This window comes from Macaca thibetana, chromosome 4, assembly GCF_024542745.1.
Source record: "Macaca thibetana thibetana isolate TM-01 chromosome 4, ASM2454274v1, whole genome shotgun sequence".
Taxonomy (NCBI): Eukaryota; Metazoa; Chordata; class Mammalia; order Primates; family Cercopithecidae; genus Macaca; species Macaca thibetana.
This window is the reverse complement of record NC_065581.1, coordinates 42,666,477-42,692,995: the sequence shown is the minus strand read 5'-3', so window position 1 is coordinate 42,692,995 and position 26,519 is coordinate 42,666,477. Positions and strand designations below refer to the sequence as shown.

The following is a 26,519-nucleotide window of genomic DNA, read 5'->3' as shown; positions in this document are numbered from 1 at the left end:
TTAGCCAGGTGTGGTGGTGGGCGCCTGTAGTCCCAGCTACTCGGTAGGCTGAGGCAGGAGAATGGCGTGAACCCGGGAGGTGGAGCTTGCAGTGAGCCGAGATCCCGCCACTGCACTCCAGCCTGGGCGACAGAGCAAGACTCCATCTCAAAAAAAAAAAAAAAAAAAAAAATTGCAGTCAGTTGATAAGCGGTACTGTGGGGTTTGGTGGGGTTAAAGCCAGTGGATACACAGAAGTCTGTCGGTTTCATTTACCTGTCCCTTCCCCCACCAATAATCGAGGGTTGGCTCTATTCAGAACTTCTCTGTCCCTTTCTTCATCTCCTGATTTTGCCTGCTGACTAGAAATATGAATTGGGTAGTCATTTTCTCTCTTTTTCTCCTTTGGTTTCCTAGGTTTTTGGGTCCACTGCAATGACTCAAAGCTGAATGTATGCAGTGTCGAGGAAGTGTGCAAAACCCAGGCCTACATCCTTTTTTACACTCAAAGAACAGTGCAGGGCAATGCAAGAATCTCAGAAACCCATCTCCAAGCTCAGGTGCAGTCCAGCAACAATGATGAAGGCAGACCACAGACATTTTCCTGAATGGGAGGCATGTATCAAAGACTGGCTTTTGTGTATTGGTGTCCATACATCTTTCCTCTTATAGGAAATAAGGCTACTGCAGGAACAGATTACTAGGTTTGCCTCACTGGGTCTAGAGTAGAAGGTGCCAGGTGATTCGTGTCCTGTCATAAATTTTGTAGTCTTTCTTTTGAATGAGTTTGGGAGTTCCCTCCTTTCCTAAAAACAAAAGAAGTAACTTCTATGAAGATCCTTTCATCAGTTGCTTCTGAATATAGAGGGATCTAGGTGGAAGAAAGGGGGAGTAAATTAATCATATCCACACAGGAGAGCAGCCATGTTTTCTCTCCATTATGTGATTCCCCTGCTAAGCAGGACCTCCTTGCAGCACCAGAAGAACCCTCCAGATGTGAGCAGCCCTGGACAGACCGTGTGAGGAGGGGCCCTGGGCTAGCAGTTTGCTGGATGGGATTGGCTTCAAGATGGGAGATGAAGTCTAAAGGGTTTATTCCCACAAAGGAAGTAACCTTCAAGGGTTCAAAACAAACTTCCTTTTTTGGGGATAGCTGCTGAAGAGTGGAGTGAGATGCATGGAACAAATTTCCCCATGCAAAATGGGATGGTTTTCGTATGTCATACCCTCCCTATCTGCTGCTGTCATTTAATCATTCCATACTTCTGAGACTGGCATGAATACCCCTTCATTCTAAAGAAGGGGCAGGTCATATAAAGAAGCAATAGACCAGCACATGTTGCATGTTGAGCCAAAGGACACTCCTGGCTATCCCAGTTCTGTAGCAGATCCCTGGTTCAGGTCTAGGGCAAGCACATGGTTTGGTTTAAATTGATTCTTAGGTTTTCTCAGAACTCAATTGAGGGTGGGCAGAGATAGCTGGTGCTCCAGGGCTTATTGAATGCCTATCACCCGTTCTCACTTCAGTGCAGCATGCAGCTTCTTAGCCTGCAGCTTCTTTCTTGCTCCTGGAGAGGTAGAACATTCATGGTCACAGGGTTTGGGAGCTTTTGGTTTTCTAGGGTATGTTAACTGCTTAGGAATCCACCTCGTACATATCTGAAGAGTTGATTACCGATGGCCTTGACCTGTTTCCTCCCAAATCTGATAATCCCTACTGTTGCTTTACCCCCCATACTCAGTCCATCAGAGAAAAAAACAAGAGTGCCCCGTCCTTTCCCCCAGTGCTAGTAAAATACATCGTCCTTTTTAAATTGGGTCAGTTTCTAAACAGAATGAAATTGCCCAGATAAAAACCCTTGTCCCCATCAGGTGCCACTTCATTCTTAGTTCTTCACTTAGATTTGCTGGTGAAAGTGAATGCAAACCCTAACTTTTGTTGCTGTGGTTGCTGCAGTGAGCCTCACTCAGCCTGTCACTATAAATGCTCATCTTTTGACTGAGTATATCGTATTAATGTTTGAATTCAGGTAGAAGTACAGTTGTCACTTGAAGGGAGTAGATGTGGAAGGGAGTTCGGGGAGGGGTGGGAAGTGGGGAAAGCGAGGCTAAAGAATGAGGATTATAGCTTTAGCAATGTTGATGAGCCACATTTCCCGCACAGATCTGTAGCATTTGCTGTTGACTTTTTGAAATGAACTCTCCCATAGGCCCTGCCAGGCAGCACTGAGACATGGAGGAAATTCAGACAAAAAATGGCTCACCCTGATAGGGAAGGAATGACTATATTTTAAATTAAACTTGCTTTTTCCAACACTGTGAGATTTCTGTAATATTTAGCTTTTATTTAGAAGCGATAGCGTATGGCATTTTTTATGCTGTTTGGTTTATATTGTCTACTGCAGGCTTCTTTGTATAAGCTTTGCCTGGGCTCACCCTCTCCTGGACACTGTTTTAAAGTGTCACCGCTGTCCATGCTGCCAGAGGCTCTGATGTGAAGCTGTACTCTCAAGATCCAAGTTTTTAAGTCGGCGTGATTAGTAATGACTTTTTGTGGCAATAGAAAAGCCCATTAACTCAAAAAAACCAAGGAGAGTAAAAAGGGAAGGAAACTATGAATCGTGCCTCATCTTTCATTGAATCCTATATTTATTATTCTAGAAAAAGAGAACTTACAAGATAGAGAAGAACTAATAGAGCATCTACTTTACCCCTCAGGCTGTCCAGTGGGGATAATTACTAATAAACATTTAATGGAAAATTCAAAGATCTTCCAATTTAATTTTAAAAAATAGTTTTATACCAAATATTATAAGGATTTATTAAGCAGATTAAGGACTTCATGAAATAAGTGCTTAGCTGAGCACGCATATATCAAAGTAATAAAAGAAACTAACATCAGAGTCTCCACTGAGCTACACATTTGTGAAAGGTGCCCACTGCAGTTACAGACACCTCAGGTACCCAGAGGCAGCAGCACTAGACACTTAAGAAGTTGGTATTTAAGGAGATTTTTTATTAAAGAGTTCCCTGCTGCATAAGCCAATGGCTATTGTGAGTGAATTGTCCCTTTGCCTTTAATTTATTTACATATTGGGTATAGATAAATGTCTCAGTTGCATCTTAAATTGAATCATTCTAAAGAGAGGAAAATAAGAACCAGGTAAAAGCTGACTAGATGCTGCCAAATCAAACCCAAGGTCTCCTAACTGAACCTTAATGGGCCTGCTTCTCTCCCAGGGCAAGTAGTTAAGAGTCTCGTTCCAGGAACCCTTTGTAGTTAGTTGGCTGGCATGTTTACTTGCTGCTGTAGCCAGCCAAGATGAGTGCACCTAGGCCCTCAAAAAGGATTTTTTTTTTACCTCAATCTAGCCTAACTCTCATATCTGTGGTTGCCTCTGAGATGAACATCCATGCTAGTATAAAAATAGTTAGGAATGCCCTTGGCAGCCAGGAACTGAAGCTGTTATTAAATGGTAGTCAGAGCTCTTGCCAGCTTTGATCCAGCCCCTCAGTCTTGGAGTTATGGGGCAGGGTTGGGGGGCAGTGCTACACTGTAAAGAATTTCCAGGCTGGGCGCGGTGGCTCACGCCTGTAATCCCAGCACTTTGGGAGGCCGAGGCGGGCGGATCACAAGGTCAGGAGATTGAGATTGAGATCATCCTGGCCAACATGGTGAAACTCCATCTCTACTAAAAATACAAAAATTAGCTGGGCGTGGTGGCACGTGCCTGTAGTCCCAGCTACTCGGGAGGCTGAGGCAGGAGAATCGCTTGAACCCAGGAGGCAGAGGTTGCAGTGAGCCGAGATCGCGCCACTGCTCTCCAGCCTGGTGACAGAGCGAGACTCCGTCTCAAAAAAAAAAAAAAAAAAAAAAAAAAATTTCAGACGTCTCTTAAAATGTCATGAATAAAATTGGAAACTGTAGAAGTGTTATGTGTCCTATGGACTCAATAGCAGAGTTTATTTTTGTCTTTAATGGCAAGGCTTCTAGAGTCAATGATTGTATGAGTTTGCTACTCTGGCTGTGCTTACAGCTCCATCCAAGTACAAGGGAAGAACCAATGAGGTGGATTGGCTGGCAGTGGGGCATGCCCCAGCATAAGCCCTAGAGAGGTTGACAGTAGTGCAGAATGAAAACTTGGTTGGGGATGGCGGGTGGTGGGAGGAGGGTGGGCAGGCCGGGAGGGAGAAATGGAGTTTGTTTTACTTACTGACAAAGCTTTGTGAACTAATTTTATACAATTCATAAAATTTGGTGCCTTGTACTCAATTATGGTTTGCATGGAATTGAAAAGATTAAGGGAAAGGATTTCTTGTCATTTCAAGTGGCAAATGGGTCTGTGTAGTGTTTAAAGGACATCTGGTTCACAGACTTTTAAAAAGCATTTCATGTCTCTTGTGTGTGAATGCAAATTATTCTTACCAGCAAGTTCTAAAATTATATTACAATGTCCAAATTCTTTGTATTTGTGACTGTTCATCAAATGGCTGTTTTTCAAGCAGACTATGTACTCCATTTGTTTTTCACTTCCCTTGTCACGTTCCATACATTAACTTGGGCCTTTTAAAATCAGGCTGGGGGGCTACCCCTTCTTAAATGTATACTATATCCCTATCTGAGGTTACATCTTGTGAGTGGAAGGGATGCTTTCCCAGGTGGTTGGGAGAGCACAAATGTTCAGAAAAGGCCTTTTAGTCTTTATCAAAACAATGACTAATGCTGGGCAACATATAGCAGAAGTCAAACAAAAATGATTCCTCCTGAAGTGGTACCTTCATTGGTTCTGATGTTCTTTTGCAAAAAATGTCCGGGAGCAGTATAGAAAACCTCTGTATGTGAACCACAGATTGTAAGGCAAGCCAGTGCACTGTGTAATATGCAAAGGGAGTGGTGCAAAAGAGAAGGCACCCATCCTAGCTCTCCATGCCCTTCCCCCCTCCGGCAGGCACTGACTGAGATGGTGCTGAGTGGCTGTGGAAGGTGCTAAGACCCAGTCTCTTCACTGCAGGGCTGTTTACAGCCAGTTTCTTTTACTCCGACCTTAAGGTTTCCACTGAGCTCCTGAAACTTCACCAAATGGTGTTTAAAAGTTTACCACTCAAATGCACACTTGAAAATTGGGTCCCTCAGCCTCATTACTGAACTAAATAAGTGAAGAGGTTGTATCTTTGGGGTAAAACTTTCCATGGCCATTTAATTTTTTAACTAGTTAAGTACGCATCTTCCTGGTGGTTCAGACTTTTTAAGTCAGCACTAAAGCTGAAAAGCGCCTTCTAAATATGACTGTGACTTTAGTTTGTATCTTACGTTTAATAACTGTTCTGTTGGGCCAAGACTATGACTTTAATTACTGTGTACTTATTCAACCCACACTCTGCACTAAATACACCATAGCTACTATAGCATTGTGACACTCATTTTTGTGGACTCATTCCATACTTCCACTGGCATATTTCGTTTAAAATCTAGCTAGAGATTTTCATAGTACTGTGTTAACTAGCCAGGGCTGAAAAGTGTGACAGGATATAAAATTGACTTTCCTTGGGGAAAATGTTGTTTTGGCAGTAATGAAGGCCAATTCCTTCATTTACAGAATTAATGATTACTTATCAATTTTTGAAAGTTGTAGATTAAGTAGTTTTATTTACTAAATTCTTAACCACTTTGAATAATTAAGCCAGTTTAAGTGAAACATTGGCTGGACACGGTGGCTAGCACCTGTAATCCCAACACTTTGGGAGGCCAAGGTGGGAGGATTGCTTGAGGCCAGGAGCTCAAGACCAGCCTGGGAAACAGACTTGAAATCTTTTCAAAAATGTATAAAAATTTAAAAATAAATAAATGAATCCTTACTCAACCATCATTATGGCTTTAAAACCCAACCAACAGTAAACACTTACTTGAAGCCAAAACAGTAAATTTTGAATAAAATTTGAATTATGCTTTTGGAAGCTGCCATGTCTTAATTCTTGCTGGATTTTGATTTTCAATTTTGGAAGTTTTTATCAAATAAAACTGTTCAGTCATGAGTATATCAGGTAGCAGCCTTTAAGGATCTAAGTTTCATTCCTATAAAGAACAGGAGGTGCTGGTATTCCTTGTCTTAGCAAGTGGTCTGATACGGGTCTTAAATGGGGGTTAGCATCTATACTATGGCTTAAAAGTTTCCTCCTTGGTCACCATTTGGGAGGTGATGGCTTCTAAGCTAAGCTTTGCTCTCATGTGATCTTCTTCATCTTAATACCCAGTAAAATATAAACCTCTCAGAGTCTACCCAGTGTAGACTCAAGGGTCTTGGCTTCATCTTCAAGATCTATCTGATTTATACAAAGAATGGTGCTGTTTTTATATACATACTAAAAAAATTTAATTCTCAAGCAATTTTCTTAATATTTACGCCAGCAAGGTCAGGAAAGACTATTTTGTCCTGTTTATCTTTAGTAGTGAACAAACTGCTAAAGACATCTGTCATTCTTAACAGGCCACTGTGGTCCATATATACTGACCCTCCTTTCCAATTAATGTCCTTTAATCCCACACTAGTTTCATAGGAGACTTGGCACATAAAAGCAGTATTTTTTTTAATGTCTAGTAAACTGACCAGAAAAAAATAATTGCCATGGTGGACCCGTTTCTATCCACCCCTTTCTATGGCTATACAAGTTTATACATGCCAGTTCCGTACGTACTCCATTTCCAAAGAGCCCCCAAACCCTGGACAGTAGCACTACCATCAATTTCAGGGTCACAAAACATCTCCTCCTGAAGGAAGCGGCTTCCTCAGCAGTGTCACTTTAGTGCCCACTGCCCAGGCTTACTTCACTTTACCTCCCCCTATACATCACTGCCCTCTTTGTGCCACCAAACCTCACTATTCCAGCAACAATGCCTCCCTGGTGCCTGGAAAACCCATCTGGTGCACTAAAATGCTATGCAACACCAAATGGCTTCTTCCCCTTATATTGCTCAACAATGTAAATTCTTCAAGAATAAACTTCATGCTATGTTGACATCAATGTATGGTTACAGCTTCCTTTTTTTTTTTTTTCCTTCCTTTTAAAATGAAGCAAACCACCTCCATTAAAATCCATGTTTGGGGCTTGTTTTTGTCTCTCAAGTGTGAAATATAAATCATGCTTTTATGATTTTTGTAAATTTTTTTACACCTTGTTTTTGTAAGCAAAAGTTTCTTATTAAAAGAATAAAATGACTGCCTTTGTGTGCGGTATTTATTTCAAATGTTTGTTAAAACAGCACTGTTATTTCTCAGGACAAGAGCAAAGATCACCCCCTGCAGAAGCTTGGGAACTATGTACAGAACTTTATAGAACAGAGGCCATACTTTAGCTTAAGCCTGTCTGCTGACCAGAGAATGGAATTCTGCGTGGACTCAAGGAACAAAAGGAAACTAGGCAGGGAGAGGGAAGAAAAGTGCCCATCTGAATCAAACTTCAGCTGCCATCAGGGCACATCTTGTGGTGGTCACAGATTGTAGGCTGTTTTTTGGAAGATTCGGGTTCAGCACAGGATTCCATTTGTCTGCAATCGGATAAGACAACAGGTGGCATTAGAACTAGAAAAGTATGGGCGGGAAACTGGTAAGAGATACTTAAATCCCTTGCAACATCTGAAAACACATTTAACTAGGAATAGTTAAGGGTTTTACATCACATTCTTTTGTACATTTCGTGAACAGTTGACAGAAAACATTGCTTCTCCCAGTCTCTAGGTCTCCTAAGACACGCAGGGGTGTGGTTCAGTGCTTACCTACTTGGCTACACCCCTGGCTGAGGTGCCATGAGGTCAATGTCACTCAAGTTCCTGGCCAGCCAAACTCCCGCAGCAAAGAGTCCCAAATTTAGTATCAAGTTCCTGGAAAAAAATGTGTTTTACTAACCCTGTGGTCAGTGAATCTGTTGTACAGTTAACGAAATGTACTGGGGGAAAAAGCTTCCATCACCACCACCTTCCCGAGGCGTTAATACATGGTTGTGACATGGCAGGTTGCTCAAGACCCACGTGGGAATTTGGAGTTTATTTTTGTGCCTAATAAATGTAAGATAAGTCTGGGTGAGGTGGCTCACGCCTGTAATCCCAGCACTTTGGGAGCCCGAGGCAGGCGGATCCCGAGGTCAGGAGTTCAAGACCAGCCTGGCCAACATGGTGAAACCCCGTCTCTACTAAAAATACAAAAATTAGCTGGGTGTGGTGGTGCGCGCCTGTAATCCCAGCTACTGGGGAAGCTGAGGCAGGAGAATCACTGGAATCCGGGAGCCGAGATTGCAGTGAGCTGAGGTCGTGCCACTACAGCCTGGGTGACAGAGCGAGACTGTCTCAAAAAGAAATAAATGTGGCCAGACGGGGTAGCTCACGCCTGTAATCCTAGCACTTTGGGAGGCCGAGGCGGGTGGATCAAGAAGTCAGGAGTTTGAGACCAGCCTGCCCAAGATGGTGAAACCCCGTCTCTACTAAAAACACAAAAATTAGCTGGGTGTGGTGGCGCGTGCCTGTAATTCCAGCTACTGGGGAGGCTGAGGCAGGAGAATCACTTGAACCCGGGAGGCGGAAGGGACAGTGAGCCGAGATCGCGCCTCTGCACTCCAGCCTGGGTGCCAGAGCGAGACTCCGTCTCAAAAAAAAAAAAAGAAAAGTAAGATCCGCAAAGCCCAGCGACAGCACTAGTCCAGCGCCAAAAAAGCCTGTTTACGTGCTGGCACCTCTTCCCTTGATCAGGGTGACATACAGATACAGCCACACGAACGAAAGATCGCTTTTGCCACACGGGAACTCTCCCTCCTGGCCAAGGACCTCAGTGACGCACAGGCAGAGCTACGAAGACGCCACAATGCTGGCAATGTTAAAAAACAAAAACAAGGCCGGGCGCGGTGGCTCACGCCTGTAATCCCAGCACTTTGGGAGGCCGAGGCGGGCGGATCACGAGGTCAGGATATCGAGACCATCCTGGCGAACACGGTGAAACCCCGTCTCTACTAAAAATACAAAAAAATTAGCCGGGCGTCGTGGCGGGCGCCTGTAGTCCCATTTTCTAGGAAGGCTGAGGCAGGAGAATGGCGTTAACCTAGGAGGCGGCGGAACTTGCAGTGAGCGGACATCGCGCCACTGCACTCCAGCCTGGGCGACAGAGCGAGACTCCGTCTCAAAAAAAACAAAAAACAAAAACCCAAAAAAACAAAAACAAAAAACCCTGAGGCGCCAGCCTCGCGAGAAAGGGGAATACCGACGTAAGGGCCAGAGAAGGACCAAGTTCTTGGGCTCGGTTACCTCCGGAAGTCATTCCTATCTGTGGCAAAGCGGTAGACGCCCCGAAGCCAATCTCCCACGTTGTCCGGTATTTCGGGAGTTTCATTAGCCGAGCCAGCAGCGCTCACCGGGACCCCGCTGGAAGCCATAGTAGGAACCTTCGCATGGGCCGCGGTGGAGGAACCGTATCAGCGTCGCGGGTGAATGACGCACCTCCCGTTTGGCACTTCCGGCTGCTACCAACCGGCAGGGGAGCGCTGTTCGCTTAGTCCGACATCCGGAAGAGGGACGGCACCCTGCTGCGCGTCCACGAACTCTAGGAGGGGAGGAGCGCGGCCCGGCTCTACGGTCCCCTGCTCCCGGTCCCACCTCCGGCTCTCCAGCCGGTAACCGTCACGCGTGCTATGATCATTTAATTGGCTCGGGAGGAGGATGGTGGGGACGGGGCTGTCCCAGCCTGTGGAGGTGGGGGTAGGGGCTATCTCAGCAGGGGAAGCGTAGCTTTGGGGAATGGGTTTTGCCAAGAAAGTCTCCACCAAAAGTCCTAACGCGCTGTGCTGAAGGGGGCGCACTCCAAACTTGTCACCTCGCCGCCTCTCGCAGGCGTGCGCCTGACTGCGTCTCAGTCTAGGATTGTTAGGGGAGGCTAGCCTTGTTCTCCCGCTTTACAGACCCCTTTCCTCCCACTCACACCCCCTCTCTGAGCTGCGCCACTAGCACATGGTGCAGTGCTTCTTAGAGGCGTTGCTGTCCTCTGCTTGGAGGCTTCCGAGGATTTTCCAGGACAGGGGAAGGCGCTCGCCTAAGAAAAAGCCTTCAGGTTCCGAGTCAGAGGAGGAGGAGCAGGTGGAGAAAGGGGTGTCCTTGGACTCATAAAGAGTCTCCAAGCGGCACTGCTCCTGCCCTTTGGGTGCCTCCGCTTTTTCCCCAGGTCGGTTCTCCTGCTGGGGACTGGATCCAGGCAGCCCCGTCTGAGTTTGCAGGCAGGAACCGCCGGCAGCAGCGAGAAGGAGTGTTCGGGAGAGGGTCGCAGAGTTCACCGAGGTTTGGTCCCTTCCTCCAGTTCGGTCGGGTCCAGTCTCCCCTGTTCCGGGCCGGGTCGGAAACGCTGGTCTCAGAGATGCGGAGCTGGACCTCCACCGCAGCTAGCGGGGGTGAAGCCCAGCCTCTCGCCCCGCCCAGCCCAGCCCCTGGGCCGTGCGCGCCGCCGCCACCGCCGCCGCCGCGAGTCCTCGCCAGGGTCCCCCGCCTCCACCAGAGGGCGGCCGCGTCCCGCGCCTGGGAGGGAGTCCGGCGCCGCAACCCCGACCGCGGCGCGGGGTGGGTTCGGGAGGCCCTCGGAACGCTCCGGCCAGGGACGCGCGGTGAGAGCTGCGGGCCCCGAGGCTCGGATCTGGGGGGTGCGGTGGGGGTGCTCCTGGAGGGACGGGACGGCGTGGGACCGGGGCGAGGGTCCCAGCCCGGGAGAACCCCCACAGCCCAGCCCAAGCTTCCTTCCGCTTTGCTCTGCATCCTCTCCCTTACCAAGGAATGCCTGCCCTTCCAGTGCCCCGGCCCAGCTCGAGCCTGCATCCGAGTAGCGGTTCTCGAAGCAGCTGGGGCAGCAGGGGCTTCCCCCAGGCAGGGCATAACGTCCCCCGCCCAGAGGCCCGGCGCAGTCCTGGCAACAGAAGTGGTTCTCATGCCAGCGTTGTCCCTCTGCCTCGGTGCAGCGCTGGGAGAAGATCAGCTGGGAGAGGGAGAGGGGAACGTTTCATTCATTCATTCACTCATTCATTCATCCAGTAACCACGCCTTTTACCCAGTTAACGCTAAAGCACATCTGCATACATTCCCATTTGATTCACTCAGCCACTCATGGACACAGGGAGGACTGATTGGCTTAGCCAGGATATCAGCTAGCAAGTGGCACAATCCGAAGTGCGACCTGGGGGTCTGGACTCCCAACCCAGGGCTCCAGGCTTCCTTTTATGCTGACATCAAGGGAATTTCTAGCATGATGAGGCACAGCACTGGGCACTTGGCATCTACTGAGATGAGCATGTGTCCAAGAGTCCCTGCTCTAGAGAAATTCTGTCATTCCAAGAACATCTGAGGACCTCTGCAGTGGGGGAGGCCACAGGCAGAAGGGCACCGGGTCCCACATGCCCAGAGCTCAAGTCAGAACACAGTGAACTTGCCCAGGCTGGTTCCTACTTCTCCCCACTCCCTGATACTGTGAGAAACTGTGGCCCAGGAGAGTGTTCCTTTGTATCCTGCCACTCTGGACCCTGGGCAGACTCCCAGTTCCTCCCCTCAAGGCTGTACCTGGTCACAAGCCGGGCAGCGCGGGCGCAGCAACTCTGCATGATGGCGGCCGCAGTAAAGTTGTCCATCATGGTAGAAGTAGATGAGGTTTATCAGGGCCTGGCCACAGGCCTGGCAGGCAAAGCAAGTCTGGTGCCAGCAACGCTGTTCCCCTGCCCGGGCTGCAAACACTCCGTACTCTCCTGGCTTCAGCAGCTCCCTACACTGTCAGAGGGGAGGTGCTGAGTTGGTCCGAGTAGGCACTACCGTCCTAACTTCCCTCCTTGCTCTTGCAATCTGATCCCAACCTGTTCTCACCATACCCTAGCAAGCCCACATCCACTGCAACCTACACCAAGAGCTCCCAAACTTGGTTTCTGTTTTTCCTGTTTCCCAACCAGAGTTCCAGAAGCTAGCCCCTTCTGCAGAAATGAGAGGGCAAAGAATAGAGGAAGGGGAACTTGAGGGGAGGGGTGCTACAGACCTTCTCACAGGTGTGTCCTTCAAGCTTGGGAAGCACCAGGCGAGCTACCCCCTGTCCCAGGGCCTCCTGCTTCCGCCTGGAACAGAAGAGCCGCAGCTCGGCCCGCTCCTCCTCCCCAAGGGCCAGGCAGTAGTGCTCCTGCAGAAACAGTCCTCTACAGTTACTGGGAGAGCTCCAGCAGGAAAGATTGAGCATTGGTTGGAGGAAGAAAGGCTTGGCTGCTGGGTCAGAGAAACATTGTAGAACCTCAGGGAGATGCCAGAGATAATGGCATAGAAGGGGAAATCGAAGAAGAAGGAAAGGAGCTCAGGAAAGGCCACCTGAGTCTCCCCCTGCCCCCCTAGGAATGGTCATCAATCAGGTCCTGACAGGCCCACAGCACTCAGCCCTGTCACCATTAGGTCCTTGCTCCCAGTGAGCTAAGAGCTCAGTATCACTTCCAATTCTTGCATTTCCTCAAATTATTTCATATACTCCTGTCTTGCCTCCCCAACTGAATTGTAAGCCTTTAGGCTGGGCACATGTAGACCCTCAATAAATATGTAACAACCATACTCTCTACATTTGTACATTCCATTATCCGTTTCAAAAGTCGTTCATGTCCATTTTCTCATTTGCTCTTGAACTAAGCATTGTGGTGGGCAGAGCAGATGTTACTGCACCCACTATTGTTACTGCCAACGTGAAAACTCAGGCAGGGGGAGAATGACACCCCAACCAGTGGCATAGCTGGGCCTTAAATCCACATCCCCTAACTTCTGGACTGAGGTTCTTCCCACAGTAAGAAAAGAGAGGGGCAGGGAGAGGCAAGAGAGGGAAGATGGGGAGAGGAGACCCACATCGATGTCCTGTGGAGGGAGTTGCTGCAGGAGGGTCCGAAGCCCAGTCCATTTGGGGGCTTGGTTGGCGTCCAGGCAAAGGGAACCCAAGCTCAGAACTGAAGGACCCTGAGGAGACATGGAAGAAGGGGAGGAGTGAAACTAGGTTTTTCTTTCTCCTTTCCCCCTAGTCATTGCCACCTCTTCTCCAATCTAGAGCAGCTTCTAAGCATGCCCTCCATTTGGGAGGGTCCTCCTTCCAGATCTTCACTGAGCGCAAGGATAGCTGACTGATGCCTGTATCTGTGGTCTTCCTTGAGGGAGGCTGGGGAGGCCCCACACCCCAAAACAGCTTTCCTTCTTATGCTTTCCCTTCTTAACCCCCTTCACGCCTTGGGGCCAAAGCCCCTAGAGTCTGCTTTGACAACACAGATTCCCTAGGAGAGGTAATGGATATTCATGTGAATGAGTTTAAAGTCAAAACCCCATGTTCTCAGCAGGTGCACAGACAGGAATTCCTGAAAAGAGAGAAAGGCAGTAAGAGATTAGGCACGAAGTCAAACTACGGGTTAGTGGAAAAAGGTGGCCACTCCACAGGATAGAGGATATGTTGGTCTCAGAGGAAGGGCACAACTCTACTACCTGAGCAGAGGTGTCCTCAGGGTCCTCCGCCGGCAGGTGGTCTGAGTCACTGTCTGAGTTGGCTGGCGGACCTGGATCCTGGGGCTTGGGGCTGTCCTCTTGGTGGGGCCAGCCAGAGTTCTGCACTGACATTAGTGGCAAAGGCTACCCCAAAACAATAAGAACACCTTCATGTATTAGGCCGTTACAATGTGCTAGGAAGTGTTAAGTGCTTTATAGGTATTATTTCCCTCAGTCCTCCCAACACCCAAATGACTTAGGTAGTATTATCCCCGTCTTACAGATGGCCCAACTGAGGATCAGGCCATGAGTAACATGCCTGAGGTCAAACAGCCAGTAAGTGGCGGAGCCAGGTCTTGAGGTCATGTCTTTTGGTCCAGAATTTCTGAAGTTCAAAATTCTGGGGTCTCCCAAGATTGGGATGGAGGTAAGCGGAGGCCCATGGTAGAAGGAGAGGGCACTTTGCCTTTCTGGTGGGCCTTTGGGCAGGCTGGCCCCTCTCTCCTTACCTCATCAGCCTTAACTTCCACCATTTCTCACCATGCACCCACAGCCCCAGTGAGCATGCTTCTTCACAACTTCCTACATGGGTCCAGTTTTTCCAGCTACATAGGCTTGGGCCTCTGGTTAAAGGATCTCCTTACCAGGAAACCCTTCTCAGCCTCTGTGACCATACCAGCTCTCCCTTCCCTGAGCAACTGAAGCAAGCAGTGCCCCAAGATTCAGTGCCCCAAGATTTAGCACCTAATGTTTTTCTCTGCTCCCTGCATCTCTCTCGGCTCCTCATCTATGACTTCCTCGAGGACAGGAACACCTTGCACTTTTATATATAGCAGCAATTGCATTGGATAATCTAAGTTCATCTCTTCAGTTTTCCTCTCGGCAACTCCTGATATGACTACAATATCTTGGGGGTAAGAAGTGACTATTGGCACAGTGGTTCAGGCCAGTAATCCCAGAACTTTGGGAGGCTGAGGCAGGCGGATCACCTGAGGTCAGGAGATCGAGACCATCCTGGCCAACATGGGGAAACCCCGTCTCTACTAAAAATACAAAAATAAGTCAGGCATGGTGATGTGTGCCAGTAATCCCAGTTACTAGAGAGGCTGAGGCAGGGGAATCGCTCCAACCTACCTGGGAGGCAGAGGTTGCAGTGCAGTGCACTCCAGCCTGGGCGACAGAGTGAGACTCCATCTCAAAAAAAATAAATAAATAAATAAAAATAAAAGTGACTATTAATGTAGAGAAGAGATGAGCCCTGCCCTCAAGGAGCTCATAGTGGGTAAGACAAAGATGAAACCAGGTAGAATGGGATCAGAGCTCTGGGCAGATACAAACCCTGGAGAAAAAAATAACCAGAGCAAACTTTTTAATAATATTTACTCTGTGCCAAGGACTCTTCTAGAATATTATATGATATAGTCCATCCTCACAATAATCTTATGAGGTAATTTCTTTTATTCCACTTGACAGTTGAAACAATTAACTGGCCCAAGATCATACCAGCGGCTAAGGGAAGCCTTAGGGGCATCTGGCTTCTGAGAGCTGGGATAGATTCTCAAAGTAGCTAGGCACAGGAGGGTCATCATCAAATCCCTGGCCTCTGTAAGACTGGGCCAGGGATTTGTATTGGGGTTGAGGTGAGGGTTTGGACCGTAACAGTTAATATTGCTTCCCAGCACTGAACCCTCCTCAGCACTGCCCCTCCACTCCCACTTCAAATGTCCTGTGCCACCCTTCCCTCCTTCCTGGCTTCACACCCACCTGCTTCCTTCCTCTTCTGTCCCTCAGGTCAGGCTTCCTGTGGAAGGTGGCCAGGATGGGCTGTTCACACCCGGAGTAGCCACTAACAGCACTGCCCCCTGCTCCAGGCAGCAAGAAAGGAGGGAGCATCTGGGGCCCCAGGAGAATGACTTGCACCCTCTTCCATTTTAGCTCTAGTTTGCATGGAATTGTCCAACACAGAAACAACGCTCAGAAATCAGGCCTCTACTCCTCACCCTTCCATCTCCCCAAAGGCAGCCAGACTCCACCTCCACCTAGCACTGGGACACCCTTACTAACAGGCCAGCTGGATTCCCTCCATAATTCCCTTCCCCCTCCCACCTCAGATAAGGGACAGAGCTGAATCCCTTGTCTTGCCTCTGTGCAGGTGCAAGAGGGCTCAGGAGCTGGACATCCCCAACCCCCGCTGCCCTGAAGGGCAGAGCCCGAGAGGACTTAGGGCTTGGGGAGGTGGAGGGATGGGAAGATTTCTGGGGACAGTGGGAGGGAGAAGGAAGGGGAGTGCCCGGTCCCGCCGAGTGCCCTCTCGGTAGATCCCCAAAGCTTTTCTAGAACTTGGCGGGCCCGCCTCCGGGGCTGGGACGCGGTGTTTCCCGAGTCCGCTGGGCTTCCGGGTCTGGCTGCTGGGATTTTAGGGGAGTGGACCAGGACTTGGCTGGGGTCTCACCATCGCTGTGCGTCGCTGTCCGGGCAGTTCTGGACCGACTCTGCCGTCAGGCCCCTCACCCAGACCCCACCCGAAGGCGTCAGCGCCCGCCCCCGTCCGCCCCCGCCCGCCCCCGCCCTCACTAACAGCGCGGCCCTTCCTCTCCCACGCCCCAGGGGTCCCCGCCCGCCCCTCCCCTGCTGGTGGAGAGGGGCGGCTCAGGGAGGGGCCTGGAGCTGCAGATTGGGGGCGGGGGGGAAAGCAAAACAAAACCACATTTGTGGGATCTCAGGGTGGAAATGTGCGGGCTCCACGGCCTCTGCCATGCAGGTGCAGGGGCTCAGGCTGGGACTGCGCCCGGCGGGCATCCAGTAGACGCCGGGAGCCGCGTTTACGCTGGGTTCTCAACCACTCGCTGAATGGAAACGACTCGCCGGGCGCGCAGCCCTGTCCCTCTGCAGTTCCCAGGTCTCCCCAAACTCTCCCTCTGGTCTCCCAGCCCCGCCCCTCCGCGTGTTTCCCTTCAGTTCTCTCCCCCTTGTCTCCAGTGGTCCCCCTGGCCCCTTCCCCTCCCCTCAGCCCTCTTCCGAGTTACATCGTCTTGCCCGTCTCCCTTCAGGTTCCTTCAGACCCTCTCCCCTTCCCTTCGTTTCTCGCCCAACCCTCCGTCCCCTTTTCTCTCGCTGCAGCACCCCCAACTTTGGTGTCCTCAGCCCCGCCTCTGCGCCCCGCCTCCGCCGCAGGCTCCGCCCATCCCCCCCCGCCGGGCTTTCTCAGCCCCTGGCCAGGAGCGCCCTCTAGCGTCTGCGCATGCTCACTGCTCCCGACTGCAAAGTCCTCCAAAGGGACCTTCTAGGCTGCGTGCCGGTCGCCCCCGCTCGGGTCCGCCCGCCCGCAGCGTCTCGTTGGTGCTGCCGGTGACCTCCGACCCCGCGGCCGCGGGGCGGGGCGGGGAGGCCTTAGCTCTGGGCGGGCGGCGGCTGCTGCAGCGGGACCCGGGAGCGGGGCCCGGCGCCGCCCGGGCCGCGGGGCGATGTGAGTCGGGGCGCGGCGGGGCGGGGACGAGGCGGCTTCACCGAGGCCGCGTCGCGCCGCGCCGCAGTCTCCACTCCCTCCCTAGGAAGCCCCGGGCAGGCGGGCGGCGGAGCACCGGGGCTGGGGGCGGGGATCCGGGGAGAGCGCGCACCCAGACCTCTTCATTCCTTACGGGCGTCTAGAAATTCCCCTGACAGTCCTGCAGACTCTGGCTCCCCTAACCCACCTCTACCCTTTCCGCCCTGGACACACCATCGCATCTCCTGGAGCCCTCAGAACCCCCTCACTCGCTCAGCAAATCTGCTATGCGCACGGACCCAACATTTCTCTTGGATGCCCCCAAATGCTTCCACTGCCCGGAAATTCCTAGGATCCCTCATATCCCTATTCTCCTTGCACTATCCAAAATGCCCACATCCAAAATTCTTGCTCATGTTTCCCCAAACGTCCTCATACGTTTTCAGCCCCCACACCCCATCTAACTCCTGCCCCTGATCATACCTATCCAAGACCAGAGGCCTCTCGCCATTTCCACTCAATGCAGTCCTTCCTCAGTGAGCTATGTGGTACATCCTGATATCTTAAGGAGAAGAGATGGTGATAGGGAAGTGCAACCCCTCCCCCATCTTGCACCCTAGAGTTCTTGGTGCCCCCGCCCTCCCCCCACCCCGTCTGTGGCTCAAGCCCCAGTATTTTCCCAGCAACCTGTCTTTAGTCCTTGCACACCTCCCTGAGCCTGCTTCTTCCTTCCAGAAAATAAGCCAGACCAAGGGGATGGGGTCCTTTTACCTGGAAGTTGTCCAAGGTTGCAGGGTGCAAGGGGCCCTGGGAAGTATTGTTTCTCCAGAGCAGGAATGTGGAATGTCCAGGGGTCTGCAGGGTCCTGGCTTGTTGACGTGTTTACCTTGGGCTCAGAGGCCCTGAAATTTTGGCTTACTGTTAACATTTATGTTGAAATTAGACCTTTCAGAGCTTGGGGAGCAGAAAATCTATCAAGCTTCCAAATGCGAAATTGAAGCAGCCTGTCTTGGAAGAGGAACATGTCAATTTTAGTGATGTTTGTCTTACATTTTTGCCTTACAAGTTATTTAAGCTAGAAGCTCCCCAGTTTATAGATGGTTTCCCCAAAAACTAAGACCTTAGGTGGGAGTTGGGGGGTTGACTTAAGTCTCCCAGATACTTAGTAGCAACAAAACTGACCGGAATATTGGTTTCCTGAATCTTAAACCAGTGCTCTCTCTACTATATCACAGTGTCCTTTTGAGAAAGCTCTTTGTAGAGTTAAAGTTCTCTGCAAAGGTAAGGTGATGGTTTTGATGTTTGTTGTAACAGGACTCAGAGGGAGACACCTAAAGTGACTTAAAAGGCCTTGGCCAGGCGTGGTGGCTCACACCTGTAATCCCAGCACTTTGGGAGGCTGTGGCGGACGGATCACAAGGTCAGGAGATCAAGACCATCCTGGCTAAGATGGGGAAACCCTGTCTCTACTAAAAAACAAAACAAAAAAATTAGCCGGGCGTGGTGGCGGACGCCTGTAGTCCCAGCTACTGGGGAGGCTGAGGCGGGAGAATGGCGTGAACCCAGGAGGCAGAGCTTGCAGTGAGCTGCGATCGCGCCACTGCACTCCAGCCTGGGTGACAGAGTGAGACTCCCTCTCAAAAAAAAAAAAAAAAAAAGGCTTTGGGTTGTCTTAGACTTCAAACTCATTGATGCTCTGGGAGTCTGTCCCTCTCAGGGCCCATGGGGCTTGGAATTTGTGCTCTCTTTGCCCTTGATTTTACTTTCTTCATTGGTGTTTTTGTCCCATTAGGGCTGAAACACATATCCAGGTGGGATGGACTGCCAGGTCAGTTTCATTAACAGTTGGGGGTGAAGATAGAAGGTTTTATTAATCAGTGTCTCTGTTTCCTATGCTAGGTGAGCCCCAGGTGTATCCCAGAGGGATCCAGGTGACTTCTCTGCAGACTGTTTGCCATGACAGCCCAGCAAGGACAGGGGGAATAAAGTGGGAACCCTTCCCCATGCCCTTCCCAATGGCCTGGGTGAGGTAAGAGCTGTGTATAGGAGTCAGTTTTATGGCGTTTCCCAAGTTGGGAGGAACAGAGGATACAGGTCACCTGGTTATTCAAAGCTTTACCATTCAGCAGGAGTTCTAGAAGGATAGCCAATCCTACAGACTCATTTCTTGTGACAAGTTGCAACCCCTTAAAACTTCTGCTTGGTATTGGTCCATGCGTTTCTTGTTCCCTTAGGTCATTCAGGCCTGGGTGGTGTCCTCTTCATTCTAGGCACAGCCCTGACTGTTGTGACATATCATCCAAGTACCAGAATCCTGGAGGGAAGAGCCAAATAGTAACGCCTCTGGTCTCCCCTTCAGACAAAGGGAAGCAAACCCAGCATTTTGTGTGTGTGAAGAAATATCCAATTCAGGTTATTAAAATTGTGCACGGTTTTAAATGTTCAGTCTTCCGAATGTATCTTTTTGATCACAATGTAACAACTCATTTGAAGAGGATATCAAAAAGATAAATTTGCGCTGGATGTTGGGATGGTAGTAAGGGAGAAGAGAGAACTTGGATGAAGTGGAATGGATGAGCTAAAAAGGGAGGAAAAAAGAGACAGGTACAGGCCAAAGTGTCTGATACCCCCCAAGTGACAATTTCTTTGCTGAATCCAAATAAGGGCCTTGGGTTGGCACCCACCTCCATCTGCTGTAGATCACTTCTCCTGGGCCCCTACTTTTCTTCCTGCCTATGTCCTTCCCTTGTCATTACATGGGTCAGAATCCTACATACTTCTCAAGGTCCAGATCGAAGGTTACCTCTGAGAAGCTCTCTCCAGCCCCCCATCAGCATTCATCCTTAACACATTGTAACTTGAATTAAGGTTTATCAAATGTGTGTCTGGCCTGGATTGAGAATGTGAAGTCTTTGAGGGAGGGTCTGTATCACACAGTCTCTTGCAAAGAGTGGGTGATCACAATGAGTGCTTCTTCCTGAGTTCCCCAGAGCAGGGTTTTTTGAAGCTGAAGTTGGTAACCTGCATATCCTGTATGTTTTTCCTAGGGCAGGCTGGCTGCTCTGACACCATGGGGAGCTGCTGCAGCTGCCTGAACAGAGACAGCGTTCCGGACAACCACCCCACCAAGTTCAAGGTACCCAGAGCCCTCTCCTCTCCTGCGTTCCCAACATGGCCTCTTGGGCTCAGACACAACTTAATGGAGTTGTCTCCGCTTCTCTAACAGCAAATCAAATGCCAGGCTGAGTTGTAGGCTTATGGAGACTTCTCGAGCTCACACCCTCTCAAGTAGCCTGAGGAAAAGAGGCCCAGACTACTGCTGTTTTCATGGCTCTTGATATTACCAAGAATGAAAAAATGCCATAATGATGCTTTTGGAACTGTTGTCAGTGTGTTTTTATACCTTTATATATCCCCCCCCTTTTGTTTTAGAGAAAACAAAATTCTGTATTTATGAGTTAATATATGTAAAGTATTTAAAATAGTGCTTAGTGGCCAGGCACAGTGGCTCACGCCTGTAATCCCAGCACTTTTGGAGGCCAAGGCGGGCGGATCACCTGAGGATTAGGAGTTAGAGACTAGACTGGCCAACATGGTGAAACCCCATCTCTACTAAAAATACAGAAATTAGCCAGGTATGGTGACACACGCCTGTAATCCCAGCTACTTGGGAGGCTGAGGCAGGAGAATCATTTGAACCCAGGAGTTGGAGGTTGCAGTGGGCCGAGATCCCACCAGTGCACTTCAGCCTGGGCGACAGAGTGAGATGCCATCTCAAATAATAATAATAAATAAATAAATAAATAAAATTAAATAGTGCTTAGCACACAGTAAGTACAACATCAGTGTTTGCTGTTTGCTGTGGGAAGCTGAGGGCAGACCCAAGTCCACCTGTGCGCTCCCCTGCCCCACCTCTCTGTAGAGGGAGCCTCCTTCCTCCTCATTCTGGGGCATCTTGAAGCACATGTTTCTCCAGCCCACCAGAAGAGGGAGCCCTCAGCAAGGGCACACAGCTGGGGACGGGGTAGAGGAGATATGTATTGGTTCTGCCTTGGGCTTGACTTTCCTAGGTCAGGGTGTCCCAGTCTCAAGATTTTGAATTTACAATTGAACTCCTTCCCCATTAACACCTGGCCCTTGGATACTAAGCCATGGGCTGTCTGGGGGTCATCTAACGTTTGTTATCTAACCGACTGACCTTGGAGGTCAACTACCTACTTCTTCCCTCACTGTCCATATGACAAAACTCAGCCCCAGAGAAGTGGGATTTGCCCAGTGAACTGCTGTGGGTCCATGAAACTGCTTCATATAGTTATGTAGCATTCAGTAGAGTCTGTAATAGTCAGATGTGACCTTTGGTTCCCCACCTCTTGTCCTGCATCAGATTGTCTCCCAGTGGCTCAGGGACCCATGCGAACACTTGTTGGACTCACTCGTTGACCCTTCTGTCCTCTCCCCTCCAGGTGACAAATGTGGATGACGAGGGGGTGGAGCTGGGCTCTGGGGTGATGGAGCTGACGCAGAGTGAGCTGGTGCTGCACCTGCATCGGCGTGAGGCCGTCCGCTGGCCCTACCTCTGCCTGCGGCGCTATGGCTATGACTCCAACCTCTTCTCCTTTGAGAGTGGCCGCCGATGTCAGACAGGTCAGGGTGAGTACCAGGCCCTGCTCCACCGTGGGATAGGGGCTTATGCAGGACTCTAGGGTTCCTAATGTACAGATTAGCTCTTAAGAGGTTAATGTTGTCCCCATCACCTGTGGGCAGTAGAGTGTGATGTATTCTCCCTGCAGTCAGAGGTCAGGGGTGGTAGGTTATTCCATGAGATCAAGGCTAGAGCCAGCCACGGCTCTCTGAAGGAGTGGCATGGTCTGGGTTTATCTCTTAGGATTCAGACTTAAGCTGTGCAAAAGGAATACTGTATGGGATTGTGTTCAGTGCAGTTTGGGATTATGACTATGCAGAGGTGGAATGAAGAAGCTTCTCTGATGAGGCTGCCAACAAAATAGTGAGCCTCTGAGGTCATGTTTGCTGGAGGAGACAGCCCTCCATACATCTTACCCTTGGAGTTCATGAGGCAGAGGCATGGGCGCTGGGTGAGCAGGCAGAGTGGGCAGAGATAACCTTGCTTCTAGTGATGTTTGATCTACACTTGGGTTCCCAGGGGGGCTACCCCTGGCCCCAGCACAGGGTTCCCTGCAACTCCAGGCTTTCCCAGTCTTTTGTATTTCTCGTCGTATTTTGCCAGAGTAGTTCTTTTTCTTCACTATTTCCTCCCCATCCTATTTGTGCAAACCACAGTTATCCCATTCCACAGCCTAATTGTGTCTTACTTGTGGGTATATGCACAGGCACACCCCAAGTAGCCTCCCCTAGGTCCCAGGTCCGCCTGTTACAGAGGGGAGTGTGGGAGTCCAGGCTGGCCCAAGACCCCAAGGGCATCTTTGAGTCCCCTGATTCACAAACACTCAGCCCAGTCCTGCTGTTCCTGGGACCTTGAGTTGCAGTGTTGCAGTTTGAAGGGCTGTAAGGCTGGCTGCATTGAGGAGCCATGTGATTGCCTTGCCATATTTGCCTTTAGCTAGTCTACCCATCATTTCTTTCTTCCCACACTAGAGTTTAATGTATGACGTCAGGGACCTGTATACAGTAGGCATTCGCTTTCTGGCCACGCACTGGGCTAATAAGTGAATAAGCAGGGAACAGAGTAGACCCTCTTGTCATCAGTGATCTGAGGATGGTGCTCTGGATGGAGCTTTTTTTCCTAGGAAGCAGGGGGTGTTAGGCAGAGGAAGATGGGGGCAGCATGTGACGTAGAATGTTCACTCACCTGGCCGGGTGCAGTGGCTCACGCCTGTAATCCCAGTACTTTGGGAGGCCAAGGTGGATGGATCACGAGGTCAGGAGATTGAGACTATCCTGGCTAACACGGTGAAATCCCGTCTCTGCTAAAAATACAAAAAATTAGCCGGGTGTGGTGGCGGGCGCTTGTAGTCCCAGCTACTCGGGAGGCTGAGGCAGGAGAATGGCGTGAACCCAGAAAGCGGAGCTTGCAGTGAGCCGAGATCACGCCACTGCACTCCAGCTTGGGCGACAGGGTACCCTGGTACCCAAGGTACCCTGCCCCACCACGCCCACACCACATTAAACACTCCAGCTATATTCCTCTGAGGTGAAATCATTTTCATAAGGATGTGTGAGTTCAGGTATCACAAGAAGAGAATCAAAATCAAGGTGGAGGCCGGGCATGATGGTTCATGCCTGTAATCCCAGCACTTTGGGAGGCCGCAGCAGGCGAATTACCTGAAGTCAGGAGTTTGAGACCAGGCTGACCAACATGGTGAAACCCCATCTCAACTAAAAATACAAAACATTAGCTGGGCATAGTGTCGGACACCTGTAATCCCAGCTAATTGGGAGGCTGAGGTAGGAGAATCTCTTGAACCTGGGAGGTGGAGGTTGCAGTGAGCTGAGATCGTACCATTGTACTCCACCCTGGGCAACAAGAGTGAAACTCCGTCTCAAAAAAGAAAAGAAAAAGGATGCTCGGGATGAGAAGAGGCTCTCCTGCCCCGCAGGACTGGGACTGGAGTTCAGGGACATTTCCTGCACATTATGCATCTGTTGAGCTCCTCTGGTCCTACCCTATTGGGCCCAGGGTCATTTCTTCCTCTCCTTCTCCAGGAATATTTGCATTTAAGTGTTCCCGGGCTGAGGAAATCTTCAACCTCCTTCAGGATCTGATGCAGTGCAACAGCATCAATGTGATGGAAGAACCTGTCATCATCACCCGCAATAGCCACCCCGCTGAGCTTGACCTCCCTCGAGCCCCCCAGCCACCCAATGGTGAGGAGCCCCCAGTGTATACACACGCACAGGCCCAGGAAGCACAAATCTTGGAGGGATGAGTCAAGCTGGCAGGTTAGGGGAAGGCTGGGTGAGCCAGCCTTCCAGGACAGTTGTCCATGATCAGAACCGTTCTTGAGGATCGATAAATCCTGGGCTGGGCTAGGTGACTCAGGCTGAGGCTGTTGAGTCCTGGGCCTTGTATTGACGGATGATTGGGGAGCAGACAGGAAGACTTTGGGTTTCCGTAGAAACGGCAATCTGGAGTTTTTTTGCTTTCTTCCTCTGTCTATTGGGTCATCCCCATATACTTTGCTTGCTGCTGGTGCAGGCATCTCTGGCCATGACTGTATTCTGGAGAGGGTCCTACAATTTCTGCTTATTCAGTCATTGAATTCAGACCAGGCACCTGCTTGGTGTTCTGAGCTCCCTGGACTGGCCCATGGGGGACAGGAGAAATAGAAGCACAGTCCTTTTTTTGAGGAACTTCCCTGGACCTTACTGGCAGACCTAGAATGAAGCAAAGGGATGATCCAGTGACAACAAGATGTGCTTTATGCATTTTGGGTGAGGCTATAATGGAGACAGTGGTGAGGTGCTTCAAGCTGAGCTTGAGGGAAAGGGCAGGGTTTGAAGAGCAGAGGAAAGATGAAGGATAATGGGGGCTGGTGGCTCAGTGGGGTTTAACCACTGTGAGGCCCTGAGAACATCTCTCTTCCACTGGAGGAGTCCCAGAATGCCGCACACACAGCTGCAAGTGGTTGTCAGGTGGCTTAAGTTCCCCTCCCCTGGACTTGTCTCCCCTGTGTCCAGCTCTAGGCTACACTGTCTCCAGCTTTTCCAATGGCTGCCCTGGAGAGGGCCCACGATTCTCAGCTCCCCGGCGGCTCTCAACGAGCAGCCTACGGCACCCCTCGCTTGGGGAAGAGTCCACCCATGCCCTCATTGCTCCTGATGAGCAGGTGAGCAAGCAGCCGGCCAGCCCCTACCCTGTTGGTCTGGGTGGGGATGAGGGATAGGAAATAAGGCCACCTCCTCCCAGTAAGGATCACGGGAAGGGGAAGAACATTGTTAGGGTCCCTTCCTGTCCCTAAAAGGGAGTAGCTTCCTTGGAAGAGTTGGAGGACAAGGAAGAAGAAACTCCAGCTCTTTTTCTGTGTGCTTTTCTTCTCTCATCCTGTCCCTTCTGTTCTCTTTTCTCCCTGCCCTGGGACACTCCTGCCTCACTTGGACTCTCTGTCCCCAGTCCCACACCTATGTCAACACACCGGCCAGTGAAGATGACCACCGCAGGGGCCGCCACTGCCTGCAGCCCCTGCCTGAGGGTCAGGCGCCCTTCCTCCCGCAGGCCCGGGGTCCTGACCAACGGGACCCACAGGTGTTCTTGCAGCCAGGCCAGGTGAAGTTTGTGTTGGGCCCGACCCCTGCTCGGCGGCACATGGTGAAGTGCCAGGGCCTCTGTCCCAGCCTGCATGACCCCCCACACCACAATAATAACAATGAGGCCCCTTCCGAGTGCCCAGCCCAGCCCAAGTGCACCTACGAGAACGTCAGCGGGGGGCTGCGGCGAGGGGCCGGCTGGAGACTGAACCCAGAGGAGCCGGGCTGGAATGGCCTTGCCCACCGCCGGGCCGCCCTGCTGCACTATGAGAACCTGCCCCCGCTGCCCCCTGTGTGGGAGAGCCAAGCCCAGCAGCTGGGAGGGGAGGCTGGGGATGATGGGGACTCAAGGGATGGGCTCACACCCTCTTCCAATGGTTTCCCTGATGGTGAGGAGGACGAGACCCCACTGCAGAAGCCCACCAGCACCCGGGCCGCTATCCGCAGCCATGGCAGCTTTCCTGTGCCACTGACCCGCCGCCGTGGCTCCCCAAGGGTCTTCAACTTTGATTTCCGCCGGCCGGGGCCCGAGCCCCCAAGGCAACTTAACTACATCCAGGTGGAGCTAAAGGGCTGGGGTGGAGACCGCCCTAAGGGGTCCCAGAACCCCTCGAGCCCCCAAGCCCCCATGCCCACCACCCACCCTGCCCGAAGCTCAGACTCCTACGCCGTGATTGACCTCAAAAAGACAGTGGCCATGTCCAACCTGCAAAGAGCTCTGCCCCGAGACGATGGCACCGCCAGGAAAACCCGGCACAACAGCACCGACCTGCCTCTGTAGGGACGTCCCGGTCCTCACCACCCTCTGCCCCACCGTGATCCAGCCTCTGCCTCACACTCCTGTCCTCTGAACCTACCCTCCCCAGGGTTCAGGGTTGCTCTGCAGAAGGCATGGAGGTGGGACCAGATGCTTCCCTGTGCTGGCTGGAGTCCCCAGAGATACCAGCCGCCGAGTCTCCTGGTCTGTCTCCAGGCTGGGGAGAGAAGGGTGACCAGGCGAGGAGGGAGCCGAGACATCAACTGTGAAGGGTTCCTGTGATTGCGTTTAGCACCCTCCCGTTCTGTCCATTTGTCTTGTCTGCTGACTGTCCGTGTGTGTTTTTTTTGGTTGGAATTTTGAAACATTTTGTACCTGTTGATTTTATTTATCAGTTTATTTTTCTATTTATTGTTTTAAATGTAATTTAACATATTTATTATTAATATAATTATTTTTAAATTCTGGCCCAGTGGATATCATCTTCTTAGGGAATCTTTTCTGGTGTGGTACTGAGTTGGACACAGGGCAGGCCTAATTGAGGTAAGGGTTTCACTCTGGGGAATTTGGGGCAGTTACGG

At 50.7% G+C, this 26,519-nt stretch overlaps 4 protein-coding genes across 27 annotated transcripts in view; 2 read left to right on the top strand and 2 right to left on the bottom strand.

Annotated features, from left to right (window-relative positions):
* USP49 (ubiquitin specific peptidase 49) overlaps positions 1-7,194 on the top strand; it is a 103,660-nt gene extending 96,466 nt beyond the window's left edge. For 11 of the 12 annotated variants that reach the window (XM_050789447.1, XM_050789443.1, XM_050789448.1 and 8 more), the window contains one exon: positions 397-7,194. In XM_050789447.1, the coding sequence (XP_050645404.1) occupies positions 397-587 (191 nt within the window). In that variant the 3' untranslated portion in view covers positions 588-7,194. The remainder of the gene's footprint in view (positions 1-396) is intronic. The other variant, XM_050789451.1, reaches the window with a different exon arrangement.
* Positions 7,195-7,754: 560 nt separating this feature from the next.
* Positions 7,755-26,519, bottom strand: part of TOMM6 (translocase of outer mitochondrial membrane 6) — a 657,333-nt gene continuing 638,568 nt past the window's right edge. For 2 of the 4 annotated variants that reach the window (XM_050789519.1, XM_050789516.1), the window contains exons 2-3: positions 9,266-9,426; positions 7,755-7,855 (exon numbers count right to left, since the gene is read on the bottom strand). In XM_050789519.1, coding sequence (XP_050645476.1) covers positions 7,759-7,855; positions 9,266-9,393 — 225 coding nt within the window. In that variant the 5' untranslated portion in view covers positions 9,394-9,426 and the 3' untranslated portion in view covers positions 7,755-7,758. Of the gene's footprint in view, positions 7,856-9,265; positions 9,456-26,519 lie in introns of all 4 variants that reach the window. The other 2 variants (XM_050789517.1, XM_050789518.1) reach the window with 2 other exon arrangements.
* FRS3 (fibroblast growth factor receptor substrate 3) lies at positions 9,465-26,405 on the top strand. 5 transcript variants are annotated; one of them, XM_050789462.1, is made up of 8 exons: positions 9,465-9,630; positions 18,858-18,987; positions 19,229-19,370; positions 20,006-20,094; positions 21,422-21,602; positions 23,640-23,801; positions 24,615-24,763; positions 25,048-26,405. In XM_050789462.1, exons 4-8 carry the CDS (start codon positions 20,029-20,031, stop codon positions 25,960-25,962), a joined length of 1,473 nt encoding a protein of 490 aa, XP_050645419.1. In that variant the 5' UTR covers positions 9,465-9,630; positions 18,858-18,987; positions 19,229-19,370; positions 20,006-20,028; the 3' UTR covers positions 25,963-26,405. The 5 variants fall into 5 exon arrangements, with proteins under 5 accessions (XP_050645419.1, XP_050645416.1, XP_050645417.1 ...); XM_050789459.1 differs by having other exon boundaries at positions 9,470-9,630; positions 21,422-21,608; XM_050789460.1 differs by lacking the exon at positions 19,229-19,370 and having other exon boundaries at positions 9,471-9,630; positions 20,011-20,094; positions 21,422-21,608.
* PRICKLE4 (prickle planar cell polarity protein 4) lies at positions 9,624-16,624 on the bottom strand. Of its 6 annotated transcripts, none has more exons than XM_050789466.1 (8): positions 15,927-16,616; positions 15,239-15,411; positions 13,475-13,618; positions 12,854-12,961; positions 12,015-12,152; positions 11,552-11,755; positions 10,769-10,973; positions 9,624-10,328 (listed from the first exon to the last, which is right to left on the bottom strand). In XM_050789466.1, exons 2-8 carry the CDS (start codon positions 15,365-15,367, stop codon positions 9,958-9,960), a joined length of 1,299 nt encoding a protein of 432 aa, XP_050645423.1. In that variant the 5' UTR covers positions 15,368-15,411; positions 15,927-16,616; the 3' UTR covers positions 9,624-9,957. The 6 variants fall into 6 exon arrangements, with proteins under 6 accessions (XP_050645423.1, XP_050645424.1, XP_050645421.1 ...); XM_050789467.1 differs by having other exon boundaries at positions 10,769-10,904; XM_050789464.1 differs by having other exon boundaries at positions 9,624-10,973; positions 15,927-16,624.